The 23,300-nt window shown below is 33.9% G+C and overlaps 1 protein-coding gene across 1 annotated transcript in view; it reads right to left on the bottom strand.

The window, feature by feature from the left end:
- The window catches only part of LOC125052505 (RNA/RNP complex-1-interacting phosphatase homolog), a 50,443-nt gene that overhangs the window by 8,138 nt on the left and 19,005 nt on the right, over positions 1 to 23,300 (bottom strand). The window contains exons 3-5 of the mRNA XM_047653397.1: positions 9,488 to 9,522; positions 9,209 to 9,296; positions 7,830 to 7,909 (exon numbers count right to left, since the gene is read on the bottom strand). Of these exons, the coding sequence (XP_047509353.1) occupies positions 7,830 to 7,909; positions 9,209 to 9,296; positions 9,488 to 9,522 (203 nt within the window). The remainder of the gene's footprint in view (positions 1 to 7,829; positions 7,910 to 9,208; positions 9,297 to 9,487; positions 9,523 to 23,300) is intronic.

The following is a 23,300-nucleotide window of genomic DNA, read 5'->3' as shown; positions in this document are numbered from 1 at the left end:
TTTATGATATATGTTTGTTTACAACGTTTCATATTTGCCGAACCGTGGCGCCGATGACAAGAGAATTTAGTTAGGGGAGACGACCTAACACTGTCATTTAGAAAATTTAGCATAACTTGATAAACTGATTGTATATTGTGATGTAGAAATCGCAAACCCTCTTGGAACTCATTTACACGAATCAAATACTAAGTTGAATCACATTTTGAATTCAAACGATTGCACAAAGACGAAGCTTTTAGCAAGTTATAAAGCTCTTTTTTGCGAGAAACGTTAATTAAAAGCAATTATGTTGAAGGGGAAAATACTGTACGTAAATTATGTGAATATTTGGTATAATAAAACACGTCATCACCAAACAATTCTTAAGAATTCAATCTTCATCCAATAAGACAAAATTATGAAACTACGTGTGGCGCCAAAGAGTAAACAATTTAATTACGCGTAAAGTCACGTTTTGATTTATTCACAAAATATCTACAAGGTTTTAGAACTGATAATTTACTAATATTTAGTTTTAAAGGACGGATGTCGATGACCGACCTCTGTTGAGTATTAATTACAATCTGTGTTTAATTAATTTCTTTAAGGAATTTAGTCTACATATATATTTTTCTTGTTAGCTGTAAGAATACGAAATAAATAAATAAAAACAAATACATACGAAGAACGCAAAGATATACGATAAAATGTTTATATATTTATTATATTGTATAAATAGTTAAAATAAACAATTTTGAATATGTATAATATAACGTAGGCACAATTATTTAAGAGATTTATATATATATCTAACAATAACTTAAGTAAGTAAAAGTAAGTGAGAAAATATATTAACATATGTATAAACTGTGGAATAATATACATATAGGTATAAACAACTGTAGAGTATTCATTACAATCTGTTTTATTGATTTCTTCAAGGAATTTAGTCTACCACGAAAGATAATCCGATATAAAAATACTTTCCTATTCGATCCTTATATTAAGATTATACCGCTTTATCCTAATTGCGATACTATTAACCTTTAGACACATTAGATTGGTTTCCATTAATGAGAATTTTATGACCGAAAGGAATTAGTTTTTGTCACGAAATTCATCGAAAAAGATCCTCCAACTTTTAACGAGTTTAGTCGTAAGAGTTATGAAGTATGGATTGTACAGATATTATTAAGTTCTTGTTAGATCGACTCGAAGATTGGACGAGTTTAACTGAACTTTTTATTAAACTTTCTAAGCATTTCCTGGTCAGCTCGGACGTCATTATTTAAAAAACTGTCAGAATTGTGTATTTTATTACTCGGCTGGGCAGAATGGGGCAAAGTGAATTACACGTTTCTTATTTAACATCAGTTGGGACTTACGTTTGTACGATAATTTATATCTAGCGGCGTTATCTGTTCCCTAGATCGCTCCCGAGTTATAATCCGGATATTTTTCATGCGACACCGGCGTGCCAGTGTGTGGCGTTACTTGAAAATTTATGTACAGGCATCGCTGCAATTATTACGACTGTTAAAGATTTGCCAGACGCAGTACGGATTCAGCCTGCATAGCATGACTTATTGATTCTTATCGGATATCGTGTTGCTAATTTATTCAATACTATTACTTATCAATTTCTTCTTTAGCACTACAGGTGTATCAAACAACATTTTTCACAAGATCTTGTTTATTCGATTCCAGTCTTAATTGCGAACGTACGAAGCTCGTTCGGACTATTTCTAGTTAGATACCCTAAAACTCCGTGACTCCATAGCAAAGTCTTCTTACGTACCTACGGCTCACTTATCAGCTACTTTTAATGCTCGAGTGAATAGGCTATCCCGCTTTTACAACATAATTACTAACATTAATGAAAGTATTGATAATTCTACAACAATCTTCCAACTTGCTATAACTTTGTTTATCACGTTCTTAAGAGGTTTAAGTTTATATTTAGTTTGCTGTTTGAAAAGTTTAAGCATACATGTTGTTTTAGGACTTATAAATAAATATTTTAATATGTTTATTATCTGTGAAAATGGCAAAAATATTTCACATGATAGCTTCTAATTTCATTGATGTCTCACTCTTACAACTTAATTAGTAACATTAATGAAAGTATTGATATATTTTACTACAGTCTTCCTACTGACCGTAAATGTTTGTATCACGCTTTTAATGATGTTTAAGTTTCTATTTTTTTATGTATATTTGTGTTATGTTTATGTTTTACATATTTTAGAACTTTTAAATAAATAAATAAATTGTGACTAATTAACAATCATCTCACGATAATGTAACAAAATAGTTAAATTAGTTCAATGTAAAGCAAGCTGTGGTCCAGAGAAACTCCAACATCAATCATAGTACGAAAGTACACGTATCCTACACAAGAGAACTGAGATAATGGGTGACATTTCGATACAACCAGCGATAAGGATAGGTTCCCATGCGATCTACTGCATTCTAATTGTCAAAAGTCAAAGGTTAAAACGTGAAAAGTGTAAGCGACATCCTCCACAAATGTGTAGAGATAATCATTAAAAGTCTGTATGAAGATATTAACTCGAAGGATCATCACAGTTTTTACGATTCAAAATGCATTGGCGTTTTAATGTTCTGTATGGTGTGTAATTTAGTATTTCCAAGTGATGTTTATGGCGTGCGAAGTATGGGGCGGGGAGCAGCTAACAACCGACGGTTATTAGCTGTTTATATTTTGAAGCTATAGTTTTACAATTCAAGATACAGTTATGTGTAACAAAACAGCTATCAAATTTTTACGTTTTTGGTTTTGAATATGCTTTGTTTCATGTTTCTCACATCAACTATTTTTAATACAATTTTTTATAAAATGTAAATCCTAGTTTACAAAACATAACCTAAAATAAGAAAAAGTAGGTAATACATGGCAGTGAGTAGCACAATGCAGAGAGGAATGGCGGGATTTGGAAGAGGCCTTTGCCAAAAAAGGGCACACAGATACCTAAAGGAAGATTGAAATAGGAAAGGGTTTTAATGTAAAAGTAGTAGTAGTGTAGTGTATTACCTATCTGAAATAAAGGCTATTATTATAATTACCAAACAAAAGCCTCACTACACGGTTGCGTATTTGAACACCGTATCTGCACCGAAGCGCAAATTTGTTTATTCCAGGAAGACCTGCAGGAGCTAAAAGCCAGCAACTGAGGATAGGAAGAAATGGACGCTTCTCCAAGACACATTTTGGGTCGCAGAGTCATTGGAATTAAACGTTCGTGGTTATTGTTAAATATATAACGATAAAAAAATTACAAATTTAGATCCATAAAAGATCGCTATTATTATTCATTTTGATATTTCATCGCCACAGAAGTATCTCGTCACGTGTAGTAAATCATATCAATAATTTCTGAGAATAAATTGTCTATAATACCATAATAGGAAACAAAATACGCCGCTTACTATAACATTGATAATAAAACGCATAAAACCGCAACTAACATTTACATTGATTAAGGCTTGGTTTTCATTTATTGTTGTTTTACATCTAACGTTCACCAGATACAATTGCGCATTAAAGCGCACACTCTTTTAATCATTTATTTATTTATTCAAGTTGACCACATCATTTGTATTGCTTTATCAACGGTATATACTATATATATGTTACAAGTTGTAATTTTTTTTTAAATCAGTGGCACTCCAACCTTTTTAGGTCTGAGCCTCAGATTTCTGTATCTGTTTCATGACTAGGAGACTGATCATATCAGCTGATATCTGACATATGCCGTCAACTTTTTGGGTTTAAGGCAAGCCGGTTTATATTCGCGAAGAATTCGAATCAGAGGCCTGAACTCCTAGGGTGGTTTCAGGTTTTCGTTGCTATTTTCAAATAATTATTTTTCTACCTTTACACTTTACTTAAGGCTATGAATCTCTACCATTACACGATTATAATATTGACTTTTTTAGATGAAGATGGTGACATTTTCCACCTTACCAAAGAGGATGCGAGGAAATGTTTTTGTAAGCGACTTGACTTTATTTAGCAGTATTTAGTTTTTCTTTAAAAAATTGAGTTGTCGTTTATTTAAGTTTTTCAGTTTTCTTTTTTCATCTATTAATTTACATAATTGACTTATATTTTCTGTTTCGTATATTTTGTTTATTAATGTAATCTGTTTTGGCTTTGTATATTGTCGTGTTTTCTTTTATAATATATGTGTAGCTGTAAGATTACTTATAAATAAAACAATGAAACCCAAAACTCGTAATTATCATTTCAAACATTTAGTGAGTAACATTCAAAACCACGACCCATTAAAATATTTTAATGCATTAAGTCATTGAATTGACCGCAAATGTTTCATCACATAATAAACATGTAGATTTAATTAATTAGCGGTATCAATCAAACTCGGCGCCAATGACACATAAACCAAAATTAATGGACGTTGCCCATAAGGTGATTGTGGCTTCTGACTCAAGCGCATGAATAAGTGTTAATTTTTTGCGAAAGTTTTGGTATATTCGAGAAAGTATAACCAAGGAGCAATATACATATACAGTTTTAGGCGCGACAGACAGTCCTATGTGGTGAGTCCTGTGCTTTTTGCTGTTTGAAATTTCCAGTTTTCTTGTATATTTTAAGCATACATTTACATGTTGTTTTAGGACTTATAAATAAAAAATTAAATATGTTTATTATCTGTCAATAATGTTTCCCATGGAAGCTCCTAATTTCATTGGTGTCTCACTCGTACAACCCAATTACTTACATTAATAAAAATATTGATATATCACTATCACTACATAGTATAAAACAAAGTCGCTTTCTCTGTCCCTATATCCCAATGTATGCTTAAATCTTTAAAACTACGCAACGGATTTTGATGCGGTTTTTTTTAATAGATAGAGAGATTGAAGAGGAAGGTTTATATGTATAATAACATCCATTAAATAGTGTAGAAATACTGTTATTTTTGAGGTTTCTAATGTCATGTCGTAAATAATTACATTTTTTCCGTTTACATAATAAATAAAAAAATATCCAAATTTAACGCGTGCGGGCCACGGGCAGTAATGAATAAATCAAAACTACTGGATCGATTTTAATCATTTTATTTTTTTTCAGTGAGTGACATACTCTATATATTTTATACCCGTAAACGTTCACAATTTTTTTGTAGTGTATTTAGTATCAGCATTGCATCAGTGCGAAGCCGGGGCGGGTCGCTAGTTTTACAATATTTCTACTTAAGTTGTTTAAGATTTTATTTTATTTTAGGTTTTTAAGTTAAACTAAGAGGCTAAGCTGTTGATAAAACGGCTAATTAAGCTAGTTGGCTGCGACATATATATGTGTTTAAGGTAACAAAGTCTAAATAACATTTAACAAATGAATACTTTACCTATTCTATACTTGATAAACATCCCACATATTAAGCAATTGAGAATTCAATCAAAAATAATAACCCTAATTCATGAACTGATACATTAAACATTTCATAATTTAATCGACTATACAAAACTAAGAACAACACAGAAAAGGTCATAATAATACTTATTCGCCCAATGGCTCAATTATTACTTGTGTGGTCCAATGATTATATAGCAATATAATAGAAACTGTAATACTGACGATATTTAGATCAGTTATTACTATGAATGAAACGCTATAACCAAGTAATGGGCACGAAATAACATAACAGAAATTATAGAGAGCCGACAATTTGTTTCTATATGCAATGGTCATAACGATAGAAGAGAGTCGAGTTAATTTGAATTTGCTCGTACTGATAATATTTAATGTCAACTTCTGACTCACAAACGCTTTAAAGACCTGATAAATTCAGGAAATGTAATTAAAACTCACATTAACAAAGCCATCGCGATGTAACTTTAATTGAATTACCCGATTAATGTTACGATTATTTGGTGTAGCCGAAATCCTTAGTGACCTTTTCTGAATATTCAAAGTTTCATTCTTAACAGTAATTTAGAAGTCAAAAACATTTGCAAAGAATTAAAACCATTAACAATAACATTTACAAGTATCGAATAGAGAAAAAAACACTTCTAAAAGCATTGTAAATTAACTAGCAAAGCTAACATCGTTAGAAGGTTGTAGAACTTTTAGTCACAGCAATCCTGTTCAAAGTCGAACAAATTTCGGTTTTTCCGTAGACAAACTGAGAGAACCACCAAAAATACAAAATGACTTAATATTCAAATTGTCTCATAACAGATATCTCAAGCACGCGTTAATAGAAACACAAACAAAGCCGATTGATGAAAAAACTTTCAAAACGGATTTAGCATATGCATTTGATACGGAATGTCATAAGCAAACATTGAAGTAATCGATTTTAACAGATTCAACATGTATATACGTCTATATAACACGAATGTATGTAAATTGGATAAAAAACGACGTAATAAGTATTCATTAGTGACATGTAAATAACGGGGCGGAAAGACACGGTATAATCCTTTACATCTCGAACCATAAAAATCTATTAATCTGACAATCCTTACTTCAACGGTGGTCACAATTTATAGTCGGGGTGATTGTAAGTACACGGGCTGGTTTGTAATGACGACACGATTGTGGACAGTCGACATGGAAAACAAGTAAAAATATGGCCGTGATAAATGAAGGCGCTGGCAAGGCACGCGAGCGTCATTACCGATGCGCGTCTGATCATTTCGTCTCGAACAGTGAAAGGTCAGGGAAGGTCCGGTGATGCCTTTATTTGCTTCTAAATGATCGCAGTCCTTCTGTTAGAACTAGAAACCAGTCCCATTATACAACAACCAATCATAAAATTTCAAACATTATTCCTGTATTTGGACAGGTATTTTAAATCGTTCAAAACTTTTTGTTTCAACGATTTATATCAGCGATATTACAGTAAATAATATGCATTATGGGACCATTAATAAACAAAACGTAGCTGTCACCAAACATTCGTTTCATGGTAGCCATACGGGGGGCGCATTTGTCTATCCTTAGCTGACAAACAGATGCGAGCGTCTCGAGTGCGATAACAGGACCGAACTATCTGAGAAATGCCGATCGTTATTTATGGCAAGTCAGCCTACGTGGCGCATATAACAAAAGAGTAGACAAATGACCGAGATAATCTTAAGTTAACGCTCTTAGTTAAAGAAATGATATCTCTCTCGTGTTCGCCATAATTCATTAACATACACAATGGCGGATATAATTCATGTGTTGACTTAATCGAAGTTAAAGCATCAATAATGAAATGTTTGTTCTTGTTACAGTGGAGACATCTGTAGAGACACCTGAGCGGCGACAAATACCATTCAAATTCCGAATGTGGGCGGATGTCTTAAACCCGATGTGACCGGGTTCAATTGAATCCAACGTATGTTGCACTATGGTACGATCTCGAAGCCCACCGCCCACGCAACCGCTGAGATTTATAACATGACCTACGAATGGCGCCAAAACGACGCTTCAAATTAAAACATGCCAATGCAAAAAGATGTTGAATTGCTTTGATAGATAGCTGCGCCGTTTCTGATTTACGCGGCACTTTGTCGTAATGTCGCGATTTCCCTGAGGCGCTTGTTGTCTGGACATGAATATCACTCAAGTAACCGTCGTCTGATAGACAATATTAATATTGTAAATCTTTAAAAAAAAACATTTAAAATACCTTAAACTTATTTTTTGTTTTTGCTAATAAAACTTAATTATAATATATTTTTTGAAGCAATATTTAGGCTTCATATTGAATATATAGAACATGCTTATAAAATATTTCAATAAAAGCACTAACTAGATAAACAAATAAGATATGAATTAATACTTTATGCTTTATACATACTCGGTCACTTTGTCCTCGGGCGGAATTATGCGACCTGGCATTAATATTTTCTTATGCAGAACACCCGCAGACTTCAATTCCTGCAACAATGCGAATCTTGATTTAAGTTTATTTTTTATTATTAAAAATTGCTTCAAGATCTCATGAGGAGCACGGTGTATTTGCTCCTTACAACGTTTTGTAATAAAAACACTTGGCGATTAGAAAGACTAACACAGAGTTTTACGGCATTATTACATAATTTTTGGTTTAAAATAAATATTTTGGTTTTTTTTAAACAAATGACGACACTTAAACTGTCATAATTAGACACATGTCATAGTGAACTTAGGGTTATAATAAACACAATATTTTGTGGTTATTTTTAATCAAATTCGTGATGAATTTTTGTAGCTAACATCTCTTTTTATGTATCTTTAATTTAATTAGAATTACTGATTTGGATTGAAACCCCAATATCTTAAATACACAATACAAACCAACTAGCCCTGTTCGATACAAAGTTGTGAGAAATATTTGCCATATTGGCATGAACTTTAAAACATCTAACACTAAAATTTACTTCCACATAGAGAAAATTATATCCTTTAGAAAACCTCAGTCGTAAATCTGCACTGAGAATTTGTCTTACACACGCTAGCAACTGAAGATACTTCTATTTCAATAACTGAGGCTAATAGAAAATAAATTAAAAATTAACGAATGACTCTACAAACAAAAGACTATAAAACAACCATTAAAACTGTGCATAATTGTCGTTAAATATTACTACCAGACAATATGTGCTTACATTTTACTATTACGTTATTCCTAAGTCTGGCTTAGTTTATTACGTTGGCAAAAATCATTTCTATTGTACACGATATATTGCGGACTCGGTAAGCAGCGGCATATAACATTAATTAGAAGCGAAACAAAGCGTCTATCCTATGCCTCAATGATGTATGCCCTATAAAGAAAAATATTCGAAAAACGCACAAAGTTCTATGCCATGGAGTTTCGGGACTGTGGCTTGATCCTGACCTTTAATTAAAAAAAAAATATATCAGCACTGTTGGCCTGGTGGCTTCAGCGTGCGACTCTCATCCCTGAGGTCGTAAGTTCGATCACCGGTTGGGCACCAATGGGCTTTCTTTCTGTGTGCATTTAACATTCGCTCGAAAGGTAAGGGAAAACATCGTCAGGAAACCAAAAAGTCGATGGCGTGTGTCACTGGAGGCTGATCATCTACTTGCCTATTAGATTGATAAATTATCATGAAACAGATACAGAAATCTGAGGCCCAGACCTAAAAAGTTTGTATCGCCACCGATTTTTTTTAAAAACAGATGTAAAAGTGTATCCGTCCAGAGTTTAAATACCACTAAAAGGAAAATTACCTGAGGATCATAGTAGCGATTTGTATTCGTCAAATCTATAACGGCTCTTAATCTTGGAAGTTGTAATAGGAGCGTTTTGATGTCCCATCTGAAATGACAAATTAATTATAAATCTTCATACAATTAAGGAATTAATTAGTCACCAATCAAAGCACCTGTTGGCACACAATACCTTATATAATTCGCCTACTAACACTCTCGCATGTCTTGAGAGAGAAAAATATATTTGTAAAGATTTTAATGTTTTTATATAATATAATAGTATATTATAGTACTTACATCTCTTTAATATCAGTGTTGTGTGCTTGTACAATCTGAAACAAAAGAAAAATACGTCACATTGTAAGTCAATTGTCAGACTATGGCTGTGATTTTCTGTCAAGTGTGTTAACGTTTATTTAAAAAAAAAATCATTAGAAGAGTGACAAATGCCCTTGGCGCTTAAGAATTTATTTATTTATTTTCACATCATTATTCTATCTTAACACTTACTACTAGGAATGTGCAGTGCCTTTAATAACATTGTCTTCAGACCAGACAGATTTCATTAAGACCAGACTTAGTTTATATTATTTCTAGACCCAGCCATATTCTAGCTTTAAGTTACCAACTTCACTTAGCTGGTGACCTGTTACCAAAGGACTTTTATAGTCATATTATAGGCACCAGTCTCTCACAAAGTATAAACCCGCAAAATCCAATATTGTGAAGAGGCAAATAAATGTATTATTCGTATTCACTCTCAGTAATATTTAATTACAATTTTGGGTGCATTAGCACGTGTCTCCGGTAATAGACAATAATGCTTTGAAAGTGCCGCATGTAGGCGACAGTCCACTGATAAGAGACCTGATCAATCATCAACTAGCCCTACCTCACCGATGTCAACGACCTGCCCACCTGAAGGGCCCAATCGAGTTTCCGTAATCTATTACTTACAATTAATAAACCTTTTTCTTATAAGCATCTCAGGTATTGTGATCAAACACAATTTTAAGATACGCTGCTTTCTTATAGGTTCGTTTTTAGTGTGAGTCTAGGTGTAGTTAGTGCCTATCAATCGATTTTTGTTTCTTAATTCGCAACACTTGGCACATGGCAAGAGAAACAGAAAAGTGGAGCAAAAAACTACTAAACTGGTGCCAAAGGTACAGCAAACGAAAAAGAGGGACACAACTCAGAAGGTGGATAGACCACATTAAAGAAACATAAGGTGGTACATGGCAGAGAGTGGCATAGTGCAGAGAGGAATAGCGGGATTTGGAGGAGGCTTTTGGCAAAAAAGGGGACACAGATACACTAGAAGAGGATTAAAATTGATTTTTTTAAATGTATCTGAACAAAGGGTTAATATTATTATTAATTGGCAACACTTGCCATTACAATAAAACTAACCTGCCCAAGGAATATGACGGGATGATGTGCAGACTTTACTGTTTGGCAACGCTAAAGGACGGGCTGATAGCATTGATAACCACTTATGAATAATCCATACTAATCTTACAAAACGAAATGACTACCAGAATTATATCACCGTTAGAATGCTACATAATTATACTTGATTACCAAAATATTTTTAATAATTTATTTATGTACACATATGGCAATAAGCACGCCATTACAGTTAGCAGTTAATGTAGTAACAATATTGTTTACTCTGCATTTCTGTAAATTTTAAAAGCTATACCGAACCTGACGTGTTTGTATAGAGCTTAGATGTTTTTGGGATCGTGCAATAGACTCAAATTGGAAGTAACAGAGCATAAACACGTTTTGAATAGCAACAATCACAAGGCAAAGTTTATTATTATTATTCAATCTTTATTAATGAATCCATACAACAATTGGTTAGTTTAAATTTCTTAATATGAGTATTAGTTATGTTAGTTTTGTTATTGTTCTAGTATTTGTATGGCCTCTTTTAGGGTAAAAGCCTCCTCCATATTTTTTCTATTTCTATTTGTCTTGAGCAACTTTCATCCAGTATTCCCACTAGTTCAATTACGTCATCAGTCCATCTTTTCTTTTGTCGATACATCTCTTTTGAGTAGGTCCAGTCCATTTTGTTTTTAGTGCCCATCTTTTAACACGAGCTCTAGATATATAAACTGCCCATTTCCTGATCATTATCGACCCTTAGATATAAAAGGTTCAGACTTTTAAAGATATCACGCGGTAGCAAAACTAAAACGCCATCAAACGTGGCAATAAATTTCATTTGGCCATTTCAACTATAATCACCCTAAAACGGATCCCATAAATCCCGAAACCCATTCCAATCACCGCAGGGTCTTTCTGGTGAAATTTTCAATTTTATCCAAATTTAAAATGTCAGCTTAATAATAGTAATTTATTGTAGTGTTGACAAGATGGGCAAGGATTGCGTAAATAATCCCGCCAGGAGGCGTATAAGGGTTAATTTTCAATTAGAATTCGCCGGTGGTCGTTATAAATAACGTATACATACTAAAAATTGTTCACGAGTTAAAAATTTATTTTTTCCTTCCGAAAAATTCCTTTCAGAGCAATATTTACAGTGAAAACTTTTGTTATTCATCCATATAGAAAACCTGATACTGTGGTCCAATTATCTGAATAATTCGTTCGGTATGGCCACTCCCTAATAAGTAATTCCAGTAATTATCACCTGATTAAGACACACATAGTGACCGCTGACTGATTTTAATTATCTACTTGTATTGTATCACTATGAAAGACCGGCCGATGTTCTGTGGCCACGTCTGAGTGGCGAATGGCTTCAGCGTGCGACTATCATCCCTGAGGTCGTAGGTTCGATCCCTGGCAATGGACTTTCTGTCTATGTGCGTATTTAACGTTTGTACGGCGAAAGAAAAAATCGTGAGGACCTTAGACCCAAAACGTGACGGTGTGTGTCAGGCACAGTAGGTTGATAGCCTACTCGTACTTGCCTTTAAGAAATTATCACAGAACAGATAGAAACATCTGAGGCCCCTAAAAGGTTGTAGCGCCATTATTATGTATATATATGTGGCCACGTCTGACTGTTTGTATGACCAGTATAAACTCAAGAACTACCGAACATATTTTTGTACGTTCACCATTACATAATTACTGAGAAAGATTATGGTAAAGTTATTATGGGGGGCCATAACACATCACAGACCGACCCCTACACTCCCCGCGTCACTTTAAGAAGTTGACCGGCGTAAATTGATTTCCCAACCAGAAGAAAGATTTTATGTAAATTTAATGAAATATAACCATTATTATTGGAAAGGTTGCAAAAATACGCGGGCGAAACAGCGGGCGGGAGCTTTATAATCACGCTTTTATAAGTTTTCTCTTCAATATGTAGAAATTTTTAATCAACGGCAGTCGAAATTACCGTCAATAATTTATTTTTAATACCCATTAACGGTTGAAGTCAACACGCGAAGTGGCGATTTTTCAATTTCTTCAATATACGATCATTTCTTTTGATGAGACTACCCGATACCTGCGACGTCGTCTGCATTAAGTATAAAAGCTATGTAGTAAAATAATCATAAAAACTAAATTAGTTATGATCTACAAAATTTATAAAACCCTAATTTATATAAATTACGCGTCACGTTGTTTGTCCGCTATGGACTCCTAAACCACCTAACCGATTTCAATCAAATTTCCACACCGTGTGCCGTTTGATCTAAATTAATAGATATGCTAACTTACATCTTAATTAAAACCCGCAATATTATTAATTTATTATTTGACAGTCACAATTTTAACAGATGACGCTGTATTGAAAGTACCAACGTTTCATAAGCTACAATTTAATGGCGTAACCACCAAAAAAGCATGGTAGTCCCCATGACTGGTGTTCTCCTACTGTTTCCCATGAATAGTTTACTACTATGTAATATAACAAAAACCTCAGCCGCAGCAACGCGTGGCCGGGTCTGCTAGTAAATAAAAAAGAACAGTGTTCAGTGGTTTGAACTTGCGACTCTCATCCTTGAGGTAGTAAGTTTGAACCCGGATGTGCACCAAAGACTTTCTATGAGGGCATTTAACACTCGCCCATACAGTTAGTAGACCCAACACAATTAGAGCGCGTGTCAGGTACAGAAGGCTACCTATTTGCCTATTAGAAAAAACGGTCTCGAAACTCATAGAAATCCGAACCCAAGACTTATGGTTGTAGCGCTATTTTACTGTAAACATGAAGTTAAACATATAAAACAAATAGTAATCAATAAATTATTCAGCATCATTCATCAAATAACATACAAATAGGCGCCTATAATAATAATCGATTGGCAATATCGATTAATTAAATAGCGGCGCAATAAAACCGATTCGCAATCATTAATCGACTTCATTATCATTATTATTGTTGCAATTAATCAATAAATCAACGGCCATTTACACAAATTATCGATATAAATGAGGTTGATTTAATTCCGACTACAGTTCTTACATAAACAATTTTCTATGCAGTTTTTATGGAGATAAACTACTGAATATTTACACAAAATAAGAGACCAATAAGAACGAAATCTCAGATATATTTGATGTGTTTTTGAAGTGAAACTTCTTTAGGCGCATGAGAGTAAAATTTTTACGGATGAAACGCAATAATAATAATATTAGCATCACGAAGATGTGCAGCGTTTTTGTCGAAGAAAAGGGAGTGAGCGATTGAGAGAGAGTGAGAAGGGAATTACCTAATAGAAATTCTATTTTAAAAGTAAAATTACGTAAAGAGAATTTATGAAATATTTGTATTTATGCAAAATAATTTATTGAAGTGGCATGGAGAATGACGACACACTTAACCAGGACTGGAACACCACCTTACAATACTAGTTTTTTTTAATTGAACACGGGGCCAGGCCAGGAGGCACACCTGATGTTAAGTGATACCGCCACACATTGCCAAAAGGCTCGCGAGTGCGTTGTCCGCCTTTTAAGAACTGGTACGCTCTTGAAGGAAGGAAGTGGAATTGGTTCGGAAATACTTCTGTGTACAAGTTAGTAAGACCATGGGACATTTCCAGTATAGAAGACTTTATTAGTGTCAAAAATCATTCCTTGACATTATTATAGTCAATGTCAAATCTTAATTGCATTCCTTATATTCATACTATTAACAGGTATAATCTGTTACATAGGGACCTTGGTTAGGCACAGAAAATCTGTTCCCACAAATATGTAAATATACAATTACATTTGCGCATGAGCATACATTTCTGATGATTTTTCTTTCTGCACCTAATTAGACGCCTCGCGGCTCCAATATATCAGCGATAACCTGCTGATACAATGCGACAAGACATATTTTATGCGCGACAGGTTTAGTAATAAAAGTTAGTATTTACGACAACTGCAATTATTTGCAAACATGCCCCATGCTGCGATATTAACTGACGAAATTTTATTTGATATTTAACATTTCAATCAGTGCATATTAACGTCAAAAGATCGTATCAGACAATCCAGTTTCTAAGTTATCAAATTGTTTATGTATTTACCCTACAAGATTTCTTATATTAATTATTATTTTACACTCAGATGAGCCCCCTGCCCGTTTGCCCCCTGTTTTATAAAAAAACATGTGTAGTGACAAAAATCCATAAAAACTAAATTAGTCTAATAGCATTCTTGTAACTTGTTCATCTCTTTCTGTCAAATTGTATTTACGCAGCGATGAAGAGAGACGCCTAACAGATTCAATTTCTAAACGAATGTATAAAAAAAACTATGTTGGCCTAGTGGCTTCAGCGTGCGACTCTCACCCTGAGGTCGTAGGTTCGATCACGTGCAATGAGCTTTCTTTCTATGTTCGCATTTAGCATCCGTTTGGACGGTGAAGGAAAACATCGTGAGGAAATAGGCCCAAAAAGTCGATAGCGTGTGTCAGGCACCGGAGGCTGACCACCTACTTCCCTTTAAATTGACAAATATTCATAAAACAGATTTAGAAATCTGAGGCCCAGACCTAAAAGGGTTGTAGTGCTAGACTTATTTTATTATTAATTGTATAAAATTTCTAATACTGAGACGTTCACATGACTCAGATGTATTCAATTTCATCACCAGTTGTTATTGAAATCGGTTTTACGATATTTATCACGCTGTTTTAGATCTACCGATCGAATATCACTTTACGTATACGACCTAGAAGCAACTTTAGCGACAAACAAAATGGCGCCAATGTCTGCCGAATGATTTATGACAACGAAATGCAACATCATTGTTTAGTAACGAAAACAATTTTATATCTAGCAAAATGTTACTATCATTTGGATAGTCATCCAACGTTTATACCATTGTAATGATGGCCTAATTGACAGAGAGCACCTATTGTTCCTATTGTTTTCTATTAATATTACTTTTGTCGCCTTGTGAGGGGCTTGTCATTGTTCCGAAAGCCCATTCGTTTACTGACAACGGTGCAACTGGTACGGTAGATTAAGAAAAGGTGGAGCAATGTCGTTAGAAGAATTTAACCTTTTACAAGCTCGATGATACATTACAACAAGTAGAACTATGGTCTCGCCATACGGACCTGTTATAATTGTTTACATGAGAAACACAGGCGTATCGCTGTTTGTGCCCTTAGGCGAATGGTATGCTCTGTTCTTGAAGTTTTCCAAGTCATATTGGTACGGAAGTTCCTCTGCAGCTGGCGCTACAGTTGGTGTGCAGCAGAAGATGCTTAAAGCGCTCTGTTGTGGAACGCAGAGCGAGGCGTTAAGAATGTAGCCGCATTTATTTATTTACACTTCTTATTCTTATAAAAAATTATAAGGGATGCAACGGGCGGCCTTATCGCTAACAAGCGATCTCTTCCAGGCAACCCTAGTAAGGAAAAAAAGTGAATTACCAAATCTTATAAAAAAATTATAGAACCTTAATCTAAAATAATAAAAAAAAATTAATTTTACTTACCAGTTCTTGTTCATTTATTGAAGTGACCACATCGTACATAATGCTATATCTACAGTATATGTTACAAGCTATCTTTTCTAAAATATATGACAATTAAGATAAACATAAATGTTACAAAAAATTAAAATACCATATGAAATATTGTAAAAATACTATATATTATTTACAAAAAAAAAACATCACCAACAAAACAGCGAATTAGGTATAAGATAGGCACTTAACAATGCTTTTATAAAATTAATCAGCCCACTACCGAATATGTATATCTAGCTCCGGTTAAGTAACGTACTGTTATTCCATTATAATCGCGAAGTATTCGAAAGAGAGTTAAAATGAGTTCTTAAATTAGAACACAATTGAATGAGACATAAAAATTTAACACTTATTGTAACGACATAATACTTGGTGTCAAAATAATTGATATGTGGCCAAGCTTTCATTCATGCGGGCTTTAACATCTCAAACATCGAATAATATCAGATCAATTACTATACGGGCTCGCCACAAGATTTTAATCTTCATATTGAATATGCTTAAGGAATTTAGAAATCAGTTCTCAATCGTAAGAGAATCATAAGACACCTGAGGTTCAGCAAGAAAACAACAAGAAAAGTCTTGCCAGTATGGAATGGAAAGAAGCATCTTAATAAAGTTGAATAAACAAAATAAGAAATGTTCGTAACAAAACATTTGCAGATGCACTTGTTCACTCTAAGACTTAAACGGTTTAGAGTGATTAAGAAGATTATGAGGGTTGGTAATAATAACCAAGAAATGGGCAGGTCATATATCTAGAGCTCGGGATAAAAGATGGACACTTGAAACAACAATGGGATGATAGGACGAAAGAAAAGATGGGCAGATGACGTAATAGAACTAGCAGGGAAAAAATGGATGAGTTGCTCAAGACAAAGAGAAATGGAAAGATATGGAGGAGGCTACAAGGGGCCATAAAAATACTAGAACAATAACAAAACTAACACTTATACTAACCCACCCAACGAACTTACAAACTAACTGTTGTGGTCTCTAGCAGAAAGACCAGCGCTGTGGAACACGTCTGCTCCACAGCATTTTGCTGAGCCAGGGCCAATTACAACCACAACACACACATTAGTCACTTAAAATGTATCTTAATCTTTTGTCTTTTGCATATTTTTTTGTAATTTTTCTTTTAATTGTTATTATTTCGTGTGTTTCGTTAGTAATAAAAGTTATATCTATGTATGTCTGTCTTATACTAAGAAATGTACACGAAACAATTATTGTATGTATTAATTAATAAAGATTTAATAATAATAAAGTGACACCTCCCAATATCACTGTCCATCGAACTTCACATAAACAGTCAAAAGAAACGACCCGTTAAATCGGATTCCTTATACGATTCAACCGATTAATCGAATGAAACCCGCTGGATCGAATGTCGGGGGCATTTATCGCGCCTAATTGCGACCACCGCCGAATTTCGGAGTCAAAACGTACTGGGTGGTGTCGAGGGTACCCTTTATTTTGGTGACCACGTTATCTATAAAAATAAGACTTTTCTAAATGGTCATCAAGAGATGTATGTTGTCATTTTTTGATGTAAAAAGTCAAAAAGTGAAAATCATTTATTCATATAGGTAACACAATGTACACTTGTGAACGTCAAACAAGAAATATACAATAATTCTTCTACTTTTACATTTACCTTTGCCTTCTAGTTCTCCAATCAAGGGCGTAGAACGGAAAAGAAGAACTGGCAATAAAGTCTCCGCCACTCTTTTTTTTTTAAATATAAATACAACATAACATTTACTTGTAGTACGTAATTAATTTCATATCTAGGGGAATCGGTTTATTTCCGACACACAAATATATAATATTTACAATATTCTTAACCAACATAGTAATAATAATAATCAAAAGTTCATAAATAGAAAATTAAAACAAATTTAAGTTTGGTCCCTGTGAACCTGAACACGCTGCGATACTTATTCGTTGTGCCAGGAAAGCACCAACTCTGGGGTCATAGTACTATCTACCAGGCACCAACTTAAATCTTTCATAAACGCCTGTGCACTTGAACCCCACGGCTCAAGAGTATCTAATCCAAAGGGAACAAAATCAAATACTGGCGAAAGTATGTAACAATAAAAGTGTTCCAATGATCTACCCTCTTCTTCATAAAAGTAAATTGAACCGTAACCACAGTATCTATTCCTTTTCATCACAACGTAAATCAAATTTGACAGAAAGAGTAAAGAGACTGATTTAGTTTTTATGTGGGAAAATATTCTAAGCATAGAGAAAATTCGATTTGTCCCACGGTGTCAGAACGTATAGGCCTTCTACAAGATACCTCCATTCGGGTGTTACGAAATTAAGATTAAAATATTTTCCTTTTGCTTTTGCAATCTGATTCGTGACAGTACTTTATGACAATTAAACATGTTTGGGAACCTTAATATGATAAGGACTTATTCCAAAGAATTCAATAATAACTGTTCAGTAAATTAAATGCATAAGAAAAGTAGAACACGCGAAACTTTCGTATGCACCAAATTTCGAAGATCATGATTCTTATTAAAATATGATAAACGATGAATACTGAGTAGCTTTTCTGACTTTAACAACCAACCAAACATCCCACTTGACAGATCGCAGTGAACACGAAAACACCCAGCTTTCATCTCAACACAAAACGCATGTCAGATATGACAGTGTAATAAATATTAAACCAACATAATCCTTATCCACAAAATACCTCATACTCGCGATAATACAAGAACAATTTGCATAATTCCAACAAAACATTCAGCTGTACCAAAACAAGAAAGCCGATCCGGTCCCACGATAGCCCGGTACGAAGGTACGAAACTTGGCGCGTACGTGTCAAAAGATGTAATTATGAAGAAATCCAATCAACCGCGCCATGATACGGCATAAGCGTCGACGTTGATTGAGCGATAAATTTATTGAAGATAAATCACCTTATCGCGACAAATCAGTAGCTGATACAGCCTTAATACCAGAGCGGAAAGAACAAGGGCGGAACGTGTTCATTATGGCCACTAATGAATAGAGTTAAATGTACAGCTTCGAGACTTAATGTGTCAATATCGTGTTCAGGCAGTTGGCGCCATATTTAATTTTTTATATAAATTGTCTCTGCACAAAGACATCATTTAACATCTAGCCTAACTTAAGACTAATAAGTAATTTAAAACTAACCTTACTAAAAACGATATTTAACAAAACAATTGCCCAACATCAAAAGCTTGACAATCGAGATAAAAACGCACCGAAAAATATGACACGAACTTCTCATGAGTTTCGAAGCGTCGCCAATAAATTCACTTTTAAACTGATATTTCTTGCAGCCTGGGCAAACAATAAAGATTTAAATGCTTTTGTAAATATTGTTTCAACAGATGAATCTCGCCACGACTTTAATATATTAAATATACCGACATCCTTCGATATAGATGATACATGATGGCGCCCGAGTACCTACGATATATTAACATGACTATAAATAAAGAATCGCAGAGTCAAAAATTAATCTTACAAATGAGTAACAAGCGTATAAGTAATACCACTACAAATCAACTCATTTCACATTGTCCGATGATAATGCTAGCTCGCGGCGTATACTAAACAGCCTGACTAATTAGATGCGCTAGGGCTGCCTAGAACCACAACGTACTAACTAAACACTAAACAAGCAAAAATGAACGTTATGCACATAGACATTAGAATCAAATGATGGTGAATTTCGGTTAAACGTGCGATGGGTCATGATAGGACGCCTACGCATAAGCGCCGCGAATTCGTGAGAAATGCGCCGGCGCCGGCCAAGAACATTATGTCACATAGTAAGATCGCTTACAGGACAACATAATATTACTTAGAAGGTATTAAGATTATAAACTGCAATGATATAGCGATTGCGCAATTCAATGGGTCTTTCCTTAGTATATTAGATATAGGTATGTAACACATATAGCAATAATTTATAGCTATATTTCGCAATATAGTTTGTTAACAAGCTCAGTTGTACACAAAGGTAACACTCAGAGTCAAATCCAATACGATTTTGACAAATGGGAGTCATACTTAGCGTTAAGTCTCGTCTCTGAAACTTACTCAAAGGGTAAACGGATACTTAAGTCAATAAGTAAAGGTTTAAAAAAGTTAACTATGGGTCTCTAGAACAATCTGGTTAAGTCGAGAATTTCACCAACTACACATATAACAATTAATGAAACACTTTAATTAACGACTCTAAGTATGGCGATCAATAAGTATCAAATAATTTAAGTATCACTTAACTAGTAGGACATTTGAGCATTTAATTCAATGAATAGATAGACCTCAGGAAATCTATACGAAATATCACAAGTCAAATTGGGCATCGTAAAAACCGTATGTGAACAAAAACGACAACTATTTAGCACCTCACTCGGCAAAATTAAATATTAAATCAGCACATTACTTCACACTGCATTATCAAACTCATTAATTTTTATACCGTGCTATTTTTCTTAGACCTTTTAAATGTGATTAAGAGATTTTTTTGGATTTGGATAAGCTATCGCGGAAACTGCCTGTATTAAGAATATTCATAGCAGTAAATAACCTGCATCGTGAGCACATACTCTCCTTTCGCATCATCATACAACACAACCGAATGAGGTATTACTTAAAAGTCAAAAATCATTTATTCATATATAGACCAGTGCAGATAGCCTTTAAAATAAATAAAAAGTGAAAAAAATTACAGTAGGATGAAACCCATTAGAAAAGCAGGGGAATATGATCAAAATGAAAGGAAAAATAAATTACGGTCGATCTGAGGTCGGGAAGGGGTAGGGGGGGAGTTTTAAGGGTAAAAAACGGTTTATCTCGATTTCCGGCAAAACTACAAGTCCTATCGAAGAAAGTTAAATGGCAAAGTTGGAGGTAATAAAAAGATCTAAAACTTTTATATTCACACATTTTTCACATAACATGAGAAGATTTACTATGGTAATATATATATATTTTTTTACCATAGGAAAGTAGAGATTTCAACGAACTGAAAGCACACCAACTTTTTGAAAAAAGCTGAAATTTTGACGTCAGAATTTTCGATTGAAAATTAGGGTGTTTTTTCGATATTAATTCAAAATAAGGTGAACAAATAAATATTTTTAATCAAATAAATTACAGCGTATTTGGGACATAGAAAGGTAAGTTTTCACCAAATTTCGTTAAAAAAAAAAGAAATTTGTAAAAGATAAAAATTAAAAACCAAAAACTTGGTTTTTTGAATTTTTCACATAAATTTTGAGGTTATGTGAAAAATGTGTGAATACAAAAGTTTTAGATCTTTTTATTACCTCCAACTTTGCCATTTAACTTTCTTCGATAGGACTTGTAGTTTTGCCGGAAATCGAGATAAACCGTTTTTTACCCTTAAAACTCCCCCCCCCTGCCCCTTCCCGACCTCAGATCGACCGTAATTTATTTTTCCTTTCATTTTGATCATATTCCCCTGCTTTTCTAATGGGTTTCATCCTACTGTAATTTTTTTAGGTTTCAAAAATTATCGGCACTGGTCTAATAGGTAACACAATGTAAACTTATGAACGTCAAAAATGAATATACATTAAATGCTTCTAATTTTACATTTACTGCCAGTTCTCAAATCAAGGGAGTAGAACGGAAGAGAAGAACTGGCAAGCTCTCTGCCACTCTTTTAGATAAATGTATCCCAACTTTGACTATATCTTTAGCATTGTTTTGTTATATATAGCTCTCTTATTGTCAGCCCGATATTACACTAAGCCTCCATATTATAAAAGATGGCTTAAAGGTATAATTTTTTAGCTATCTAAGCTATGTATTTACTCCTACTGCTAACTTAAATTATATAATACGGTATTAAATACATTTATCTGGGTAATACCTATACCTAACAACAAATTATTTTCACAATATTGCAATATTGACCACTGACTAAGCAAGCTATTATTACTATCAATGTATAATAATACAGTTACACGAAAAATTAGAATCGTGTAAACGATGCCATAAAATAGATAAGAATTCGTTAATTAAAAAGCAATTTCTTAAATCCAGGTGCGCATAACTAAACCAACAAGCGCGTTGCAAAACACTCAGCCGACATCTGGGCGTGGCGACACACCTCTCCATTAACGTAGAACTAGCAGGTGCCTGGCACTATCATAGGATGTACTTTGAATATCTGCTTTATGATTACAGCACGTTCCGTACTATGTAAACTCTTTATAACGATTTTCAAGGGCCTGAGCAATTTGTTCGTTATATGGAGGTAGGAAAAAAATATGACCTCAGGTGTCTTCCTTAGAAATTTCGTCACCTCAAAAGCTTAGTTCGCTGATTATAAAAACAATTACACTTAAGTATTTAAGTGTAATTGTAATATAATTTAATTCTTAAACAATTACACTTGTTGATGTCTAAATATGAAAATATTTCTTCGTAATAGAGAATGCCTGTTGCGTTATAAAAACCAAACAAATATAACTTATTTTTACGTTACAAAGACTTTACACTGTATATTGTAGTTCGCCACACTGTCATTGACTGGACTTTAATGAACGTTGGGTTAAGTATTTACAAAAAAAAATTCTATAGATAGTAGAGTCCTCCTATAAAACTTTAAATCGTTATACGAAACGCGTTGTAGGATTATTCTCGCATAACGCGATTGTACCACCGCATATAACGCGTAACATTAACTTGTTAACTGTCTTGTTAAAATTGAAATATTAAGTAAAATCTATTTTATTAACGAAATAAGTGTGCATTATAGATGTCACAGTAGAGGAATATTGTGAAATCCCCGCATTATATGGGGGAACACCCGTGTTATGCGAGGGACTGAAATCGCTTAATATGAAAATGCGTTATAAGAGTACCGTGTTATAAGGGCGTTTACTGTACTTTACAGTAACTATGGCTTTATCACATTTATTGACATATAAATATTTCTTTTCAGAACATACGTGTAATGCGTGGTGCGATACGGTACCATATTCTCTGGGCATTCAACTGTAGGTAAATTTTCGATGATATTGTCATTTTCATGAAAACAATTTTTTTTTAATTTAAGCAACGTCTGTAGGTAGATGCGAGATATTGTTACATTTAAACCGTTTTTATA

This window comes from Pieris napi, chromosome 9 (genome assembly GCF_905475465.1).
Source record: "Pieris napi chromosome 9, ilPieNapi1.2, whole genome shotgun sequence".
NCBI lineage: Eukaryota > Metazoa > Arthropoda > Insecta > Lepidoptera > Pieridae > Pieris > Pieris napi.
Note: the sequence above shows the minus strand (reverse complement) of the source record. Positions and strands in the feature narration are given on the sequence as shown.